This window comes from Callithrix jacchus, chromosome 8, assembly GCF_049354715.1.
Source record: "Callithrix jacchus isolate 240 chromosome 8, calJac240_pri, whole genome shotgun sequence".
NCBI lineage: Eukaryota > Metazoa > Chordata > Mammalia > Primates > Cebidae > Callithrix > Callithrix jacchus.
The window spans coordinates 30,121,254-30,141,821 of NC_133509.1; the positions used below are offsets into that span (position 1 = coordinate 30,121,254).

The window sequence follows — 20,568 nt, forward strand, 5'->3', positions numbered from 1 at the left end:
CAGGTGTGGCAGCATGAGCCTATATTCCCAGCTATTCGGGAGGCTGGGGCAGGAGAACTGCTAGGATCTGGGAGGCAGAGATTACAATGAGCTGAGATCATGCCACTGCACTCCAGCCTGCGTAACAGAGTGAGACTCCATCTCTAAAAAAAAAAAGTAAAGTGTATCTTTTTGGCTGGGCATGTGGTGCATGCCTATAATCCCAGCACTGTGGGAGACCAAAGCAGAAGAACTGCTTGTGTCCAGGAGCTTGAGACCAGCCTAGGCAACATAGTGAGATCCTGTTTCTAAAAAAAAAATTTTTTTAATTAGCAAAGCATACTGACATGTACCTGTAATCACAATTACTCAGGAGGCTGAGGCGGAAGGATCACTTGGGCCCACACACGAGCTTGAAGCTGCGAGTTATGATCAATCACTACACTCTAGCCAGGGTGTCAGGCCAAGATCATGTCTCAAAAATAAAAGTATGTCTCTTATAGATAACAAAGATTTTGATGTTACTTCTATATCCAACCAATTTCTGCCTTTTGATTTTAGTGTCAGTTCATTCACATTTAATATAATTATTAAATGTGGTTAAATTTAGGTCTCCAATTTGCTATTTGCTTTCTATTCATCTCATTTTTATTCCTCTATTTCTCCTTCTACTTCTCTTGTATTAAAGTATATTTTTAGCATGTCATTTTAATTCCTCAATTGACTTTCCAAGCTCAATTTCTTTGCATTGTTCTTTCAGTAATTACTCCAGTGCACTATTTTCTCAAAGTGTGGTCTCCAAACCATCTATATCAGTATCACATAATAACTTATTAGAAATGTAAACTCTTTTTTTTTTTTTTTTTGCTTTTTTGAGGCAGGGTCTGGTTCTCTCACCCAGGCTGTAGTAAAATGACACAATCATAGCTCACTATCACCTTGAACTCCTGGGCTCAAGCGATCCTCCTACCTCAGCCTCCCAAACAGCTGAGACTACAGGTATACACCACCACACCCAGCTAATTTTTATTTTTCATAGAGACAGGATCTTGCTATGTTGCCCAGGTTGGCCTTGAGCTCCCGGCCTCAAGATATCCTCCTGCTCTAAGCCTCCCTAAGTGCTGGGATTACAGGCATAAACCATGGCACCTGGCCTAGAAATGTAAATTCATGAGCTGGATCCCAAGCCTACTGGATCAGAAACTCTGAGAAGGGCGGTGTGTGGTGGCTCAACCCTATAATCTCAGCACTTAGGGAGGTTGAGGTAGGAGAATCGCCTGAGCCCAGGAGTTCAGAACCAGCCTGAGCAACATGGTGAGACCCTGTCTCTTAAAAAACAAAAAACAAACAAAAACCACACCTCTGGGAGTGGGGACCAGTAATATGTGCTGTAACAAGCTGCCCAGGTCAATGTGATGCACACTAAAGTTGTGAGCCAGTGACTCTAGGGATTTCATTTTTTAAATTATAACAATCTAGTTCAAATTAATACTGACTTATTTCCAGTAAAATATAAGATGCTTGTACTAGCACAGCTCCATATCCTCCCCTTCTTTATACTCCTGTTATCACACATATTCCATCCATATGTTATAAACTTAATGACAGTGTTATAAATTTTGCTTCACATATCTCCACCTTTTAAAGAAGAACATATATATAATTTTAAATATAATTTTCTCATTTCTTTCAGTACATTTAAGTTTAAAAAACTCTCAGAGATGTCCATTTCTAATTCTGCAGATTTAAAAAAATTATACATTTTATTCTTTATTCTATCCAGGATTAATTTTGACATATGATATGAATAACATTTGTGGCAAAGACCAAGGAAGGTATATTATTAATGTAGGAAGTGAAAAAGTACTGGTGGAGACAGACAGATAATATGGTTTATGTCTGTCTCGTATCTACCTAAGGCGACACAAGTGTGCTAGACATTGTTCAGAAGCAAAAAGGAGATGGCGGGTACAATGAAGCACCTGCCACAGTGTCTCCACTCCACACAGTAAATACAAAGGTGGCTCAATATGAACCACTTTTAATTTTTCTGGACCCACCTACCTTAACATTATAGCAGCGGATGGTATGGTCACTGGAACCAGTATAAAGGGCAGCATTCTTCCCAGAGGTCTGAGTAACCAGGAGGCAATTAACTTTGGAGGTATGACCCTCAAAGACACCAATACATTTCCGACTCTAAAGTTTAAGCACAGAACAGATTATTACTTATGAGATATGGAGGATTAGATAATGCATTTCCTCAACAAAAAGATGCTAAAACATTCAGTTCACTGCTGTATTCTCAGTGTCTAAAATAGTACCTGGTACACAAAAGATGTTCACTACATATATGTTCACCAAATGCCCAGCAAACAGTCACATGCAATGAAGTGTATGAAAGTATATGTTAGTTAAGCCATACCAAAAAATACTTATGGCAATTCACTGTAAGATAGCCAGAATTTTAACTAATGTTTAGGGCAAAGCTTTCTGACATATGGACCAAGGACCTAGCAAATCCAACCTGTAGCTAATTACCCACAAAAGATGTGCATTTATTTGGATAAGCAGCTTGTGATAATGCACCACGGTATTCAAAAACATGTCAGGTGCTATTACAGGTCCAGTAGTTGTGGTGTTGCTTCTTTTGGGTACATTCCAAATGTTATCTCAGGGCACATACGGAGATCTATTTAGAATGTACATATATACATACAAATACATGTTTTGATATCCTGTTCCCCTAGATGTAGCATTGCTTCCTTCTTTCAGTCATTTGTATTAATCATCCTATCACTAAGCTAAAGGAATCTACAAAATCTGTTACCTATAGCAAACACATTTTCCTGGTCCACCACGTAACTTTTTAATTTTCACTGACTCCAGCAATTTTAAATACTTTCATGGTGTTCATTCACATAACATAATGGTCCTCAAATTTCTTAGCTGCCATTGTTCATAAACATAATTAGTTTATTAACAAATTTGAATAAAAAAATCAAAAGTTCATTGTTTTAAGAGTAACAAGCACCAGATAATACTAAGTGTGAGGTAGTGGAAAAGTGTTGCTCTCCTTAATAACTTGGATTCTGTAATCAATCAGTGGTCAGGAAAAACACCTCCTCCAATACTTTCCCAATACTCACTTCATCTCTCCTTTATTATGTAGCCGCTATGCAAGTGACCTCATTACCAACTCCAGGGTTCAGACCTAAACAGTCCAAGACCACTGGTGTAATCCCAACCCCCTTTGCCATAGGTGATGGTTCAGGGAATAAAACACAGGACCCTTTTGTGCTGGCAGGAGCGAAAAGAAACCCCAGCGGTTCCTGACATTTACCTTGTGAACAGGAGGGGAACTAGCTTTTAGAAAAAGGTGATACCAGAGAAGACACAGTAGAGAAACAGAAAGAAATTAAGTCCCCAATGACCTTGCTGAGCTGCTGGATTAAATGCATCTAAAGTCAATCTAAGGTCCACCCCTACCTCCAGACAGCCAATAAATTCCCTTTATTGTTTACAAGAGTATAAACTGGATTTTCCAAAACCTGCAACCAAAAACATTCTACATATTATATCAACTTACCACCAGATTATAAACCCGGACAGTTTTATCTGCTGAACAGGTATATAGTAAGTTCCCAAATATCTGAATTGCATTTACGGCAGCTTGGTGCCCCTCAAAGCTTCCTTCTGTGGGTTCGTCATCATCTCCTGGCTCTGAAGATATTTCTGGAAAACAAGAAGAATAGGTTTCAGAGACATGTCTGCTACAGTCTGAAAAGATACTCAAAAATCAGAACTATCATACAATACAGTGGTCCCTAGATTAAACCAAAAGTAGATCCCCTTAAAGCTTAGTTCCCCTATCAGACTACCATAATTTTCATTAAACATCTTCACTAAGAAGATGGCATAATAAGCAAAAAAAGGGAAGGCCTCTCACTCAGGAAAAAGATAATTATAATATATAATGAGCTTTTGAATGATACTTGGAAGGTACCCAATCTCTCCCACACTTCCAAAAAGTTATTTCTTTGAGTAAGGTAGTATTCCTTAAGCAGTTCCTTCTCAAAGCAAAAATCCTTAGAGCCAATAAAACATTAATACTAATTAGTTGAACACCTAAGGGAGCCAGATAAAACAGATGAGAAGGGCCAGGTGTGATGGCTCACACCTGTAATTCGAGCACTTTGGGAGGCTGAGGCAGGAGGATCATTTGAGGTCAGGAGTTTGAGACCTGTCTGGACAACATGGTAAAACCCCTGTCTCTACTAAAAATACAAAAGAAAAATAAAAATTGCTAGGTGTGATGGCACACACCTGTGGTCCCAGCTATTTGGGAAGCTGAGGCAGGATAACTGAGATCACGCTGCACTCCAGCCTGGATGACAGAGCAAGACTCTGTCTCAATCAGTCAATCAATCAATTGAATCTGAAAGACCAGGATTTGAGGTTTTAGGAACATCAGAACTGTTAATCAAGGTAATCCTCTTGGTGATACACCCCTCCCATTCTCCTATTCCATAAATATATTTAAGTAGGTTTAAATCCTGGCTTTAATATTTACAAGTGTTTTCATTCTGTGGTTAATTTAAATAAAACTGAACAGCAAATACCTGAAGAATTCTTTGATCCTTTTATGGCGGAGATCACAGTTTGAGTTTCTGCCACACTACAAAATAATAGCAAAAGTGTTCTCAGCATCTGTGTGAATAGGGGGGTAGTAAAAGTAAAAATTTCCTGACTCAAATGATTTTTCTAAACAATGGGCAAAGTAGCAATAATACATTAGTTTTTCCATCTGAAATTTCTAAGTGAAGGGAAGTAAAAGCAGAGTGAGTATTTATAACACAGTCAAAAGAGAAAGCAGAAAATCTCCACTGCCAACCTCTAATTTTTCCATATCCACAATTCTTACTGCATTCACATAAATTTTGATTTTTAAAGAAATTGTGATTCATAATTTAAAATTCTATTTTAAAAAATAATGTTGCTGAAAGCTTTTCTTACTGGACCAATACAATATTCCTACCTTACAGGGATGCCATCTTTATAGCGAGTGCCAATTTCACTAGTAGAGCTAACTTCATCACACCCAGAACGAGAAGTTTCTAGCTGGTTTTGCTCTGTAGAGTTCCAAATATCCTTTTTAGATGGGCTGTCTGGTTTCTCTTCTCCCGATTCTGAAGAATCGATGGCTACTACTTCTAACTGAGGATTAGGAATTTCTAGGACTTCCAGAGACGAGTCACTATCTGGCTCATCTCTGACACTCTCCTGCTCCTGACCAGTCCGGCTGTCTTCCCAAGTGGAGGTTGTTACTTTCCCCCCTTTAATTAACTTTCCACCTTTTACTTTCCTTACAGGTTTAACAGTCAAAATATCCTGTTCAGTGTCACTATTCTCAGGAACATGGGCAGCCCGTAGAGTTTTTTTCTTCCGAAGTTTCTTCTTTTTCTTGCTTCCCCTAATTTCAGCTGATGTCAAAGTGGATTCTGCCTGCTGTTCAGGCTGGTCAGCTGGAGAGTGGGATTCCTTCTCCAAAGGGGTTTCTGAAGCAAAAGACAATCTTAGAAAAGAACTAGTACAGGCTTCAGACCCACTATTGCTTTTGGTTGGCTCTTCCCCTTCTTTATTTATGCTAGAAAGACCAGCTGATTGGGAAGAGGGAGAGTTTTCTCTGTTTCTGGTATGTCTTTGCTCCACAGAAGACTTCAGTTCTTGGCTAGGCTCACAGAAACTTTCTGTTGACTCTGATAAGGACAATCTAGCAGTGATGACTGGATAAACTGGAAAACTGTCACTGATCTCTCCTGAATTAAGAAGAAAAAAATTATTGCATCCTTTTTTGTGTTTGCCACAATTTATCACTGATTGAAACTCTACCTAATATTTCAATGATATGTTCACACAACCATGACTGTTTCAGCTGGTATCCCACCCCATAGTTTCCCATCACCGATATACACTCCTATTATTGCACTTACTACCCTCTGTCTTGCGTTAATCTCACAAACACTGTGTGTCTTATTCCCTACAAAAGCTCCTTGTGGGTAGACATTGTTTCTGTCTGTCTTTTTCCTTGTTTTAAATATCCACATATTTAACATTGTGTTTTATTCTTAGTAGACACTTAAATATCTACTTGGGTGAAGTGCTTCTACTTTTATTTCTCTGACGTTTTTATTATCCATACCCATCCACTTTAGCTACACTTCAGTAGTTAAAAATTTGTTGACTTAGAAACATTAATTTCCAGCAAGGTGCAGTGGCTCATGCTAGGCATGGTGGTGGGTGCCTGTAATCCCAGCTACTCAGGAGGCTGAGGCAGGAGAATCGCTTGAACCTGGGAGGCAGAGGTTGCACTGAGCTGAGATTGTGCCACTGCACTCCAGCCTGGGCAACAAAAAGCGAAACTCCATCTCAAAAAAAAAAAAATATGCTAGGCCAGGGTCAGTGGCTCACACCTGTAATCCAAGCACTTTGGGAGGCCAATGCAGGCAAATCACTTGAGCCTAGGAGATCAAGACCAGTCTGAACAACACGGCAAATCCCCATCTCTACAAAAAAACATACAAAAATTAGCCGAGCATGGTGGAAGGCGCTTGTAGTCCTAGCTACTCCGGAGGTTGAGGTGGGAGCATCACCTGAGCCCAGGAGGTCAAGCCTGCTGTGGGCTGTGATTGTGTCACTGCACTTCAGCCTGGGTGACAGAGTGAGCCTGTGTCTTAATAAATAAATAAGCAAGCTATGCATTTGATACTAACATCCGTATCATATTGCAACACAGTACTGGTAGTAAAATCTAGAGCAATTTTTTAGACTTTTTGCTTCACTCAAGAAACCACACAATGCCAGTTTGTTTGACTTAATTTTCAAATACAGCACCACTGTGGTAACACAAACTTCTAACAGGATTTAAAATAGCTTAGAAGTTATTCTTAAATGATAACCAGCTGAGTTATCATTTGATGAGTGCTATTTTTTGAAAAGAGTGAAACCCTGGCTATTTCTCAAAATCAAGTTTCTATTAGATGTTTCCAAACCCCAAAAGCCCTCTACCTTCCATCATGGCCACCTGCCTCTCAAGCTTCCATTAATCCTGGTTTGTATTAGAGATTATGTAGACAGTAAGTGCAAAGAAATTCAGAGGATATACCTTATTTAGAAAATTGGCTGAATTAACTTCAACCCCGTTTATTTCGAACAAAACAAATTTTGTACCTTTCCTAATAAATGGAACTTTGTGAGTCAACTCAGTAACCCTAGATTAGAGGAAATAAAAGGAAATTACAGATATTTAAATAATATTCTCTAAAATATTTTAAATACTTCTGTATATATAAAGAGAATTTCAGTGAAAAATTAGCTGTAATAACTTAAGTTTTAATGGGCAAGTATGGCTTTCTATCACTCATATAAAAATGCCCCAGTCCCACTACTAGGATGTCCTTAACCCAGAGAAAAGCTTACATACTATTAGCTTCCAGTAATTCCTTGGACACATTGCAGGCAGAGCCTTGTGGCACAGCATTCACATTCTCATCTTGTTCAGGAGACGTGGGTTCTTGTTTAATATGAACTGATGAGTCTGGAGCAGGGACACTGCCATGGGCTTGGAAAGTAGGAGACATGGTTACTTGAAGAGAGGCTCCAGTGGATGATGGAGACACATGGGAAGACGGAGGCTCCAGAAAAAGTGGGAAAAAGGGAGTGGGCAGCAGTGCAGCATCAACGGATGTTTGAGATCTACTGTTCCTTCGTACTCGTGTGAGACTACAGGGAATCTGGTCTAGGTGCTCAGAAGGTTCATATGTTTCTAGAATGGGAAACATACATACATAGAAATGTAAAAATGTCATCTGAAAAGTTACTTGCTTCTGAGCTAATTTGTATTTTTAAACAGAAAAGAATTTTAAATTATTAAGTATATTAGTATAGTCCCTCATAATTCTCTGAAATATGGAGAATACAATCTCTATAACCACCAAGAATACAGAGAGAATAAGCATCAACATTCCATTTTTTGTTTTTGAGACAGGGTCTTGCTTTGTTTTTGAGATAGGGTCTTGCTTCACCAGGCTGAAGTGCAGTGGTGCAAACTCTGCTCACTACAGCCTTGACCTCCTAGACTCAAGCAATTCTCCTGCCTCAGCCTCCCAAGCAGCTGGGATTATAGGCACATGCCACCATACCCAGTTATTAATTTTTTTTTTTTTTTGAGACAGAGTCTCACTCTGTCACCCAGGCTGGAGTACGATGGTGCAATTTCAGCTCACCGCAACCTTTGACTCCCAGGTTCAAGCAATTCTCCTGCCTCAGCCTCCTGAGTAGCTGGGATTACAGGCATGTGCCACCATGCCTGGCTAATTTTTGTATTTTTAGTAGGGACAGGGTTTCGCCATGTTGGTCAGACTGGAATTATCATTATTATCATTAATTGTTAATAATTATTAACAATTTTTGGTGGGTTTTTTTTTTTTGAGATGGAGTTTCGCTGTTGTTACCCAGACTGCAGTGCAATGGCACGATCTCGGCTCACCGAAACCTCCGCCTCCTGGGTTCAAGCAATTCTCCTGCCTCAGCCTCCCGAGTAGCTGGGACTACAGGCATGCACCACCATGCCCAGCTAATTTTTGTATTTTTAGTAGAGATGGGGTTTCACCTTGTTGACCAGGATGGTCTCCATCTCTTGACCTCGTAATCCATCCACCTCAGCCTCCCAAAGTGCTGGGATTATAGGCGTGAGCCACCGCGCCCAGCCTCAATTTTTGTATTTCTTTGTAGAAACAGGGTTTCACCATGTTGTTCAGGCTGGTCTCAAACTCCTGAGCTCAAGCAATCCACCTGCCTCAGCCTTCCAAAGGGCTGGGATTACAAGCATGAGCCACTGCACCTGGCTACCTTCCTATTTTTCAAATTTTAAGTGAGTTATCCAAAGTTATACAGGTTACTAATGAAGAGCAAAGATTTGATTCCAGGCCTTTTGATTCCTAATCCAAAACTCTTTCCATAACATACTGCTAAACATTTTTGGAATGCACAGTCTACAGACCTTTCTATAGAAGGATGAAACTGGCCAGTTGTGGTGGCTCAGGCCTGTAATCCCAACCATGTGGGAGGCCAAGGTAGGAGGACAGCTCAAGCCCAAGTCAAGGAGTTTAAGACTACCTTGGGAAACATCAAGAGATCCTATCTCTAAAAAAAAATTTTTTTTTAATTAACCAGGCATGGTGACACACGTCTGTAGTCCCAGCTACTGAGGGGAGTGAGGTGGGAAGATTGCTTGAGTCCAGGAGGTCGAGGCTGCAGTGAGCTGTGATCATGCCACTGCACTCCAGCCTGAGTGACAGAGCAAGACCCTGTCTCCAAAAAAAAAAAGGATGAAACCAAGGAGACAGGAGAGAAATAACATGACCTTTTCATGAATACTTTTCATTCCCCTGAAAGAGAACAAAAAGGCCTAGCACAGTGGCTCACACCTGTAAATCCAGCACTTTGGGAGGCTGAGGTAGGCAGATCAACTGAGGTCAGGAGTTCGAGACCTGCCTGGCCAACATGGCAAAACCCTGTCTCTACTAAAAATACAAAAATTAGCTGGGGATGGGGTGGGCACCTGTAATTCCAGCTACTCAAAGGCTGAAACACAAGAATCACTTCAACCTGGGAGGCACAGGCTGTAGTGAGCAGATATTGTGCCACTTCACTCCAGCCTGGGGGACAGAGTGAGAATCTGTCTCCAGAAAAAAAAAGAAAACAGAACAAAAAAGTAACAATCTATAGAGGGCCCAATCCATCAGATGCCCTCCGAATACCTTGTAATCCCTGTAGAATCTGTATTCTATGGGTCCTCAGTGCACTCATCTCCACAGTTATCTAAAAATAAAAAATTTTATTAAGCATTTTGAAATCCAACTTGTAGGATCCTCTAGATCTCCCCACTCTTCTTCTATGTCCTGACCAAAAATCAGTGTCCTGACTGCTCTGTAACCCAGCCAGCTGCAGGTTTTCCCCAGCACTCTTGAACTCTACCTGGGGCTTTGAAGATTCGCAGGTACTAATTAAAGTTTCCAGGTTGTTGCCCAAAACACTAAAATAAATTGGCCCTGGTCCTGAGTCAAATTCCTTAAACCTCATATAATTCCACATCCCACCCACTGGCTGGGGATGTACTGAGGGAGAATACCCCTTTCTTGCTGTCCCTTGTGGGAACTGCCGCAGCCTACTCTGTGAGTAAGCTCTCCTAATAAATGCTTTGGTCTCATCACCCTGGCATTTTGTGCTTCTTTCTTTGGAATCCTAACTGTCCCCCATTAGGTACAGTCTGGGGCACTTCCCTTGTGGGAACTCCCCTGCCACTGCTTTTGGGGTGACTACAGCCATGGGTTTGGCAGGATGAAACATGATTTCACAGATGATCCATTTTCATTAAATCTTCCACATACTCTTACCTGCTGCTTAAGCATAAGCAGCCTCTGAACTTCCACATAAGCTGTCTGAAGGGCTGCACGGGCTTGCAGAAGATTGTTATCCATGCACTGCAATGACTTACTAAGTTCTTCCTCCCTTAAAGAAATGTTCAGCAGCTGGTCAACCTGAGAACGTTCTGCCAAAAGAAACCATAAGGTTTAGGTTAATATCAGAGATTTCCCTTTCATCACACAGCTCCTTAGAAGATTGAACTATACCCATTATTTAGGATAAGCCTTTATGTTCTCTTCAATAGGTCATTGTAAATTCACAAAACATTTAGTCAAGCACAATATCAAAGCTAGGAACCAAAAAGTGAGAACTGCTAAGATGGTGATGTCTCATAACTGCTAGTGTACCATGACATCATACTGTCTCATCTAATCACTGCCTTCCACCGTCACCTTTCCAGGTGAAATCTCTGTCCCATGCAAACCACCTGTTCTAGGTCTCATTTCCCATTCTTCCTTTATCTATCACTGTCTTTACATAGGACTTTTGCTAAGATTAGACTCTGGACCTCGACTGCTTGCACTCTCATACTAATCCACATTTAGTCTGTTAGTTGACTTAAAAATGTTTTTTCTTAGAGAAGACTTCCTGAAGAAAACATAGCTTTGAAATAGTACATTTAACTTACTTTAAATAAAATGTTCTGTGTATGTATTTATCATCACTGTGTTTGTCTCTTTCCTATCCAATATGCCAAGACCTCTCCCTTAAGCTCCAGACCCACATATCCAACTAATAACTATGATATTTCTAGCTAGCTATCTCAAAGGTCCTTTAAGGCAAAGAATCCCTGAAGAAATTCATCATCTTTCTCTGTTCTCAATCTACTACTCTGATGGAGTTTTCTAGCTCTACATAGGTACCATCTGGTTGCCCCAGCCAGAAATGTGGGTTGTCCTTGACTCCTCCCTTATCCATCACATCTACTCACTCAAGCCTCATCTAATCACTTCTGGGACTAGCTCTTATACTAGAACTGGGTTAGAGTTAATCAAAACAAGAGTCACAGAAGTATATCAATGAGGGAGCAATGTTAATAACTTCTTTCTATAATTCACTTTAGAAAAGCAACCAAGAAACAGAGTATTGAGGTGGGGTGCAGGGGAAGCAACCAAGATGCCTCAAAAACAGAAAGTGAGGCCGGGCACGGTGGCTCAAGCCTATAATCCCAGCACTTTGGGAGGCCGAGGCGGGTGGATCACGAGGTCAAGAGATGGAGACCATCCTGGTCAATAAGGTGAAACCCCCTCTCTACTAAAAATACAAAAATTAGCTGGGCATGGTGGTGCGTGCCTGTAGCCTCAGCTACTCGGAAGGCTGAGGCAGAATTGCTTGAACCCAGGAGGCGGAGGTTGTGGTGAGCCGAGATTGTGCCATTGCACTCCAGTCTGGGTAACAACAGCGAAACTCCGTCTCAAAAAAAAAAAAGAGAACAGAAAGTGAGAGAAATGGCTATACGTAACCAAGAGGGCCAACATTTTTCATCCCACTGAAAGGTCTCAAGGAAACTTCCTGGCTTTATATTGTCCAAGAGATACACTAACCTTGGCTTACAAGTCTTTGTGGCATCATATATTTATTTTACAGTTGTAACTGGATGTATTAGGAAATCAAACTTTTCTTTCCCCTTAAGCAAGGCAACAATAATGTCAAAAAAAAAAGTAAATGAACAATCAGTGTTTGATAAATACAAGCTATGCTCTGTGTCAAGTTGTAAAAATGCTGAACTGCTACCAGAACCTCTTAGGGCTGGGCATGGTGGCTCACACCTGTAATCCCAACACTTTGGGAGGCAAAGGTGGGACGATCACTGAAGCCCAGGAGTTTGAATCCAGCCTGGGCAATATAGCTAGACCCTGTCTCTATGAAAAAACAAAAAGAATTAGAGTGGTGTCATACACCAGTAGTCCTAGCTACTCAGGAGGCTGAGGGAAGAGGATCCCTTGAGCCCAAGAGTTCAAGGTTACCAAAAAAACAAACAAAAAATATCAACTTCTTTCTCCCAAAATATTCTGCACCATACCTTTTTTTCCTTTAATTTTCCTTCTTTTAGTTTTTCTCTCAAGGCTTGGGAGTTCAGGAGAAGATCCATCCTGGAGGGATTAAAAAAAACAAAATAATATTCAATGTGCAAAAGCCATTATCCAAGAGAAGAAAAAGGAATCAATTCTAAGACAGTCATACACTAGTCTTCACTACTGCTATCATCTCTAAAAAGATTGCAGGAGTCTCACGCACATGATACAAACTCAAATTTTAGTTGAATAAATGTATCTGATTTAAAAAAAGAAGAAGAAAAAATAATCCAGGGTGAAATGCCTTCCTAGCATTTTAGAGGTAGTAAAGCCCATGGAGGTTAGGCAACTCATCCCACCTTGGTATAGTAAGGCAGAAGTAGAACTATGGACAAAGTTGGTAATGTGTATTTATCTGATTTATATCTTGGCTTAGTTTCTATTTTAAATTTTAGCAAAACATTTACAACAAAAAGCTTAACAGTCCATGAGACAAGCTTTTTGTCAGAGGACAATACCTCAGTTTAAAGTGTATTTTAAGTTATCCAAAAACATCCACTACATATAGCATCTAGCTCAAAGGAGCAGAATTCCAATTTGAAGCAAGTCTAAAATTCATTACCTTAACTACTCTGTTTATCACCTCAGTATTCAAAGAGAGAAGCCCAGCACAGTGACACATGCTTGTAGTTCCTGCTACTTGGGAGGCTGAGGCAGTAGGATTGCTTGAATCCAGGAGTTCCAGAGCAGTCTGAACAACATTGTGAGACCTAGACTCTAACATAAATTTTAAAATATTATAAATGAATAAATAATGAAGAGAAGAGCCCATTTTTTTCACAGTGCCAGATCCTAGACTATATCACCACAAGCAACTCTTTCTTTTCAGAAAGGGATACTGAGAGGGTTAAGCAATATTAAATTAGAAAAGATGCCTTTTTTTTTTCCCCTGGAGACAGAGTTTCGCTCTTGTTGCCCAGGCTGGATTGCAATGGTGCAATCTTGGCTCACTACAACCTCTGCCTCCCAGGTTCAAATGATTCTCCTGCCTCAGCATGTGCCACCATGTCCAGCTAATTTTGTATTTTTAGTAGAGACAGGGTTTCTACATGTTGGTCAGGCTGGCATCAAACTTCTGACCTCAGGTGATCCACCTGCCTCGGCCTCCCAAAGTGCTGGGTTTACAGGCGTGAGCCACCGCGCCCAGCCAAGAAAAGATTCTTAAAGGCCAAGCTGGGTAACTGAAGGATGAAAGACAGACTAAAATATATTTCTATACTATGCTCATATATATGCACTCTAATACTATTATAAACCATCTTGAGGTTAAGCCTAGCACTCCCGAAGCCAGCAATCATCCATGTCCTACAAGTACAATAGAATGCCTTTCTTCAGCAGCAGTGCAGAATGCATCTATGAAAAACAGATTGAGTTACAGCTGAAGATGTGACTTACCCTTGGTCAGATGATACAAAGAATCATTGGCTTGAACACTGGTTTTAGATATGACTTCATATTTTCCTGGTACTGTACATTCATATTAAATTACATTTAATTTAGCAGAATTACTCAGTGCAAGAAACCAGTAGGATGAAAGTAAGAACCTCACAGTTCTTCTGAAAGTTGAGAGTTACCCAAAAAAAACAGTTGAAACTTTTTAAATAAATAACAAACTTGCCACATGTAATGTTCTACAAAAAGCAGAGGGAATCATACTTACTCCAGTGGCTCTTCGTTTCTTTCTAATACCGTGGCCATCATTTTGTTCAGTACCAGAGGTACAGCTACTATCTGTGGCTGCATCAACTAAACTGGAGATTGCAAGGGCTGAGGATGCATTTGATGATAGAGAGTTTCCTTCTCCATTACTCTCCTGGGAATTCTGATTCTCTGAAGGTGGTACAGATCTCCCCTGGCTGTTCAAGTCTTTTGCCGAGTGCATCAAGGGTATTATGTGGTCAGAGGGTAATTGTGCACTATGTCCCCTTCGGGTAGCAACATTTTCAGCCCTTTCACCTGTTTGGAAAGAGGCAGCCAGAGGTGTCACTTCTTGTTTGAGGTGCATGGTTGCTTTCTGACTCTGTGCAGCCCTCAATGAGTTACTAGGTGAAACCATCTGCTGGGGCTCATTTTCTTTGCCTGTATCTTCCTCACTGAAGAAGCTATACACAGAAGGAGCTCTGTCCATGATCACGCTGCTCTCAGAAAGGCTTCGCTTTCTTGCCAAGCCAGGGGAGGAGGAAATGGAAACACTTTCCCACTGGAATCCTTCTAGACTGGACAGATCAGGTTCTCCATCCAAATCCAAGCCTTCTTGTTCATTTTGAACAAGGGGTACCATTTCTATGCCAAACCTCAAGGAAGAAAGAAAAAATGAAAACATAAATTGGATATGGTTGTTAAGAGGGGCACTATTTTAATGTGCCAGGCTCTCTAAAGCACTGAAGTTATAAAAATGAAGGTGATTCTTGTCCTCAAAGAGCTCACAGTCTAGTAACTGATACAGATCTAAAGTAAATATATTATGTTGTGACAAGTACCAGATTACAGATTTGTATATAGCTATAAGAATATATTTGAGGAAGTAAAAATAGTTTTATTTCATAAGGAGCTCTATATTGATAATAATTCATACAGCATATAATTTTTAAAAGCAAACAAACCAAAACAAAAACAACCCTTTTATTGTTTTATGGAGCATTTACAAGTGTCAGACATTATGCTAAAAGCTTTATACTTATAATTCCAAGTACTATTCACAGGGTGTGGAGAAGCAAAGTGGGAGGAAATAAATCCATTATTTCAATAAGGACAAAAATGCCCCTGAAGCCTGGAGACTGTATTATTGTGCAGCAGAGTTATGACTCTCACGTAGCAAACCTATGTTGAACCCTATTTTACCATTCAGAAAACTCTAGTACCTCCATATAAGATGAAGAGCCAAAATATTACACAAGTGCTTGAGAGAGCACGTTGTAGTCATAAAAAACTTAACTATTCATAGGTTCTATGTAAAAGGTAATGAGAACAGTTATCATCCAGTTATAGCATACATTCTAAAATTAAGATCTAGAAAAAGACACAGATTTGTAGATATACATTTTTCGGCTGTCATTTGCTACCCCTATAAAGTGATGGATTTTACCCCTATAAAGTGCTTATTTTTCTTCTTCATCACCATCTTGTTTTTCAAGTAGGTGTGCTTCCATTTTAACCTGCACCTTCTGCTATAAAATACTTAGTATTCCATCTGTCATAGGGTATCAGTCATCATTTGATATTAAATCAAGACATCTACAACAGATACTGTTGGCAAATATTTAATTAAATGAAACAAGTAAAATTCTCTTTATCAGGGTCAAAGGGTTACTTTAAAAGAAAGTGAGAAAAAAAAAGGCACGGAAAAGCAGCACACACCTGGGTAAGCCTTTGCCCAGCTCTTGCTTTTTCTTGGTTACTTGCTGAATGACCTGTTCCCAGTTGACATTTCTCCGAGAAGCGTTTAGAATCTGCCGTAGGGTTGGCTTGAGCCCAGACTCCTTCTCTGTCTCACTCTTACGGTGACCACTAATATTGCGAATGCGGCGGGCACTATTGAGGTTTGGCTCAGGAAGGTGTACTCCAGTTTTGCTCTTCAAACTAATGTGCCGGGTGAGATCCCTCTGGAGTGAGGCAGGAAAGCCAAGCTTACTTAGTTCAGGCAGGAGAGGGCCTGAGGCATGACTGATATCACTTTTCTGAAGCTCTGCTTCCAAGCTAGTACTCTCAAAGCCTTCTGTTTCATAAGATACATGAGATTTCACAGAGCCATCAACCTGTGCATCTTCTAGAGAGGTTTTTAAGTCTAGCAATAAGCCAGGGTGTGAACTGGCTGCAGATGTCATTTGTAACTCAGATTCTTTCTGGTGAACTGTGGAATTACATGGGGAAGTGGATAGTTCCCTAGAAGTCTTCAGGATTTGGTCATCCTCCTCTTTCTCATCAGCAGTATGAGTGCTACAGGATAATAATTCTGTAGTTGCAGAACCTAGGGTTCCAATTTTTGTTCCATGCTTTTCTGTGTCAGATGTCTCCCCATCACTTTCATCTTCTAATGCATGTACTTGAAACTCAATTTTCAAAGACCCTTTTTCAGATTCTTCTACATTTCGACTTGCTTTTGCATAGTTCCTGGTCCTTTTAGAAGTGCTAAGAAGTGGATTTTGCAATGACTGATGACACTGTAGCACCTCTTTGGCCTTTTGTAATGTATCATTTAAATCATCACCAGATTCCTTTTGAGAGCCAAATGTACTTTTATTCCCTTTTAAAACACGAGGACAAGAACTTCGCAGTTTGGATATGTAAGAAGAACCATGGTCATCTTCTGCATGGTTCTTGTTTGAGGGATTTGAGTGTTCTCCAGGAGAAAAAAAATTCATTTTGGTGTTTTTTGAGGTATTCTTTGGATCTTGCTTTTGAGGAAATGATTTAGTGGCTGGACATGGAAGGAGTGGGGATTTCAATGATGGCATTTTATTTGGGGTATGCTCTTGTTCAGGTTTTTCTGTAATGGGGTACTGTCTCACTACCTCGAAGGAAGCAGCAGAGTCAGAAGAGGCTTTACGATTAAGAGATCCAGTATGTATTTCTTTTTGTGTTTTCTGTGTTGGGGTATCATGTGGTTCATCAGTTTGGGGCCCTTGTATTCCCGCAGTTATCAAGCTAAAATCAAAGAGAGGTTTCTCTATAATTTCTGACTTGTTACCAGTGACATCTTTCAATCCTGACTGTAAATCCAGAGTCTTCTGAGAAGGGTAAGGTGTCCAGCGACGAGGCTTTTCCCTTGCCGCACTGCCATTCTTTCCACTAACTTTGGAAGTTGCACTGTCTGTTTGTTTAGTGGTTTGGCTTTCCGGCTGCTCAAAATTGAAGTCGAGTAAGCCTTCTGAAGGAAATGTATCACTTGTAAATCCTTCAGAAGGACCTCTATATGTGGCAACTGTACCAAGTTTGTCATTTTCTTGCTGCTGCCAATTATATCTGTCGTGATTGTATTTGCTTGACTTACTAGAGTTCTTGTTCCACAGCATATTCACGTCTTCCATTTGACAGTTAGAATTTCTGTTTCTGCCTGGTTGAAATTTGTCTCCAGGGCCGCTGTAATTCCAATTATTTGTACTACGTACACTGGATTTCCAGTTTCCGTTACTGTTGTTCATATGCCAACTGGAAAAGCCACCTGTTCCTTCAGAATGCCAACTGGAATTCCTTCCTGGACCATTATGATTCCAATCAACTGCTCCACTATTTGAATGCCAACCACCTCCAGAATTACTATAGTTGTGAAACCAAGTCAAGGAGCCTCCCACAACACCCTTATGCCACCCAGAACGTCCTCTTGGTCCACCACCATTCCTCAAAGAATGTGGAAAGCTGTTTTGCCTAGTATTATTAAAGCCATCTTTTTCCCACATCCAATCCCGTTGTGGAGGTCCACGATGATGCCATGCAGGCTGACTATAACTCTCTCTGTCTTGGTAAGGAATTCGGTCTTCTCGTCTCCATTGGGGTCGTCTGTCATCAGAGTTTACTTCTTGGTTGCTTTTGGAAGGTCCATCTTGTCTGGAAGAAAAAGTTTTTCATTAGTGATTTAAAGGAACTCCTATACTTCCTTGAAAAGCATAAACCACCATATTTCCCTTGCACTTTCCTCCCCTGTTACTTAGAATATATAACCGAGTCTACTTTTATATCTAATAGTGGTTGTTTTCATATCTTTAAATGATAAACTTATATTCCTAAATTTATTAACTTAAAAATTAAACATTTTAAATTATTTAAATTTCAAATAATTACAACTATTTCTCTAATCACCCAGAAATATTAAAAATCTGGCACATTTGGCTAGGCGTGGTAGCTCACACCTGTAATTCCAGCACTAGGGAGACTGAGGTGGACAGATCACTTGAGGTCAGGAGTTCAAGACCAACCAGGCCAACATAGAGAAACCTCATCTCTACTAAAAATACAAAAATTAGGGCATGGGGTGCACACCTGCAACCCCAGCTACTCAGGAGGCTGAGACACGAGAACCACTTGAACCCAGGAGGCGGATGTTGCAGTGAGCTAATATCACGCCACTGCACTCCAGCCTGGGTGACAGAGCGAGATTGTCTAAAAAAATAAACAAACAAAAATTTGGCACTGTATATTCTCCTCCCTTTCTTGGTCCTGTTTTTCCTAGCATGTTCTCAGATTTTGTCCCTATCATCCAATTATTATTTTCACATTATACAGCTCTTGTAGAATAAGAACAATTATATTTTATTGCTACAGTTATCTCCCCCCCCCCCCGCTTTTTTTTTTTTTGAGACAGAGTCTCACTCTGTAGGCCAGTGGCACTACCTTGGCTCACTGCAATCTCCATCTCTTGGGCTCAGGTGCTTCTCCTGCCTTAGCCTCCCAAGTAGCTGAGATTATAGGTGTGTGCCATCATGCCCAGCTAATTTTTGTATTTTCAGTAGAGACAGGGTTTCACCATGTTGGCCAGGCTGGTGTCAAACTCCTGACCTCAGGTAACCCACCTACCCACCTCAGCCTCCCAAACTGCTGGGATTACAAGCACGACCCACCTCCTCCAGCCTAGTTATCATATTTAATACAATTTTGTTCAGCTGCTCTTAATACCATTATTTTTCCAGTTAAAGGTTCATTCTGGAAAAACTAAATTTCTTAACCTATTTTAAATAAGATTAGGCCAGGCATGGTGGCTCACGCCTGTAATCCCAGCACTTTGGGAGGCCGAGGCGGGTGGATCAAGAGATCAAGACCATCCTGGTCAACATGGTGAAACCCCGTCTCTACTAAAAATACAAAAATTAGCTGGGCATGGTGGCGTATGCCTGTAATCCCATCTACTCAGGAAGCTGAGGCAGGAGAATTGCCTGAACCCAGGAGGCTGAGGTTGTGGTGAGCCGAGATCGCACCATTGCACTCCAGCCTGGGTAACAAGAGCGAAACTCCATCTCAAAAAAATATAATAATAAATAAATAAATAAGATTATACATTACATGTTCATTTTTATTAATAAATGCTTTGTCTAGTACGCATTCAATAACTTAGTGGCATAAGAAAACTTTTATGTATAGTCCCAGTTTGTGAAGGGCTTAGAACCTAGCTGAGATAACAAGGTCACAAACAAGAGTAACATAACATATGCCATAGAAGTACTACCCACAATATGTGCTATAAGGAGCTTCATGAGCTAGAGGTTTTTAAAAAGAAACAGCTGTTTCAACTATTTATGTTAGATGAGGAGTCCACAGAAACATGAATAAACTTATATAAACATCACAGCAATAGGTGTAAACACCATTTTCTTCTACAAACTGCCTATGGTGTGCATGGGCATGGTGCTTAGCATGTGGTCGGTGCTCAAAATAATGAGAACTGCTAGTTAAAATTTACTGAGTACCGGCTGGGTGCAGTGGCTCATGCCTGTAATCCCAGCACTTTGGGAAGCTGAGGCAAGCAAACCACAAGGTCAAGAGATTGAGACCATCCTGGCCAACATGGTGAAACCCTGTCTCTACTAAAAATACAAAAATTAGCTGGGGGTGGTATCACATGCCTGTAGTCCCAGCTATTTGGGAGGCTGAGGCAGGGGAATCACTTGAACCTGGGAGGCGGAGGATGCAGTGAGATGAGATCGTGCCACTACGCTCCAGCCTGGTGACAGAGTGAGACTTGGTCTCAAAAAAATAATTTACTGAGTACCTAAGTATCATACATTTAATGTAAAGTACCTTATATAGATGATCTCATTTAGTTTTTATAATCCTGAAGCAACTATTCTTATTATTCCTACTTTTTAGAAGAGGAAATTAAGCAGTAGAGCGATTACAGAACTTGCTTAGATAAGACAGCCAGAAAGTAGTAGAGCAGAGATTTAAACCTTGGCAGTGTGACTCCAGAGTCTATACTCCTAACCACTAGGTCTTCAGAGAATGAACAACACAGAACAAAGTTTCCACATTTGAGCTCCTCTCTCTGAATTGACTTAAAAATCTTAAATTCAGGCCAGGCACGGTGGCTCACACCTAT

General features: G+C 40.5%; 1 protein-coding gene across 25 annotated transcripts in view; it reads right to left on the reverse strand.

The window, feature by feature from the left end:
• Positions 1–20,568, reverse strand: part of ZNF106 (zinc finger protein 106) — an 82,994-nt gene that overhangs the window by 26,733 nt on the left and 35,693 nt on the right. For 8 of the 25 annotated variants that reach the window (XM_078334041.1, XM_035261947.3, XM_035261945.3 and 5 more), the window contains 11 exons: positions 15,900–18,086; positions 14,203–14,836; positions 12,491–12,560; positions 10,437–10,591; positions 9,801–9,861; positions 7,463–7,804; positions 6,453–6,545; positions 5,018–5,798; positions 4,602–4,657; positions 3,569–3,714; positions 2,044–2,178 (listed from right to left, as the gene is read on the reverse strand). In XM_078334041.1, the coding sequence (XP_078190167.1) occupies positions 2,044–2,178; positions 3,569–3,714; positions 4,602–4,657; positions 5,018–5,798; positions 6,453–6,545; positions 7,463–7,804; positions 9,801–9,861; positions 10,437–10,591; positions 12,491–12,560; positions 14,203–14,836; positions 15,900–17,938 (4,512 nt within the window). In that variant the 5' untranslated portion in view covers positions 17,939–18,086. The remainder of the gene's footprint in view (positions 1–2,043; positions 2,179–3,568; positions 3,715–4,601; positions 4,658–5,017; positions 5,799–6,452; positions 6,546–7,462; positions 7,805–9,800; positions 9,862–10,436; positions 10,592–12,490; positions 12,561–14,202; positions 14,837–15,899; positions 18,087–20,568) is intronic. The other 17 variants (XM_078334045.1, XM_035261950.3, XM_035261946.3 and 14 more) reach the window with 5 other exon arrangements.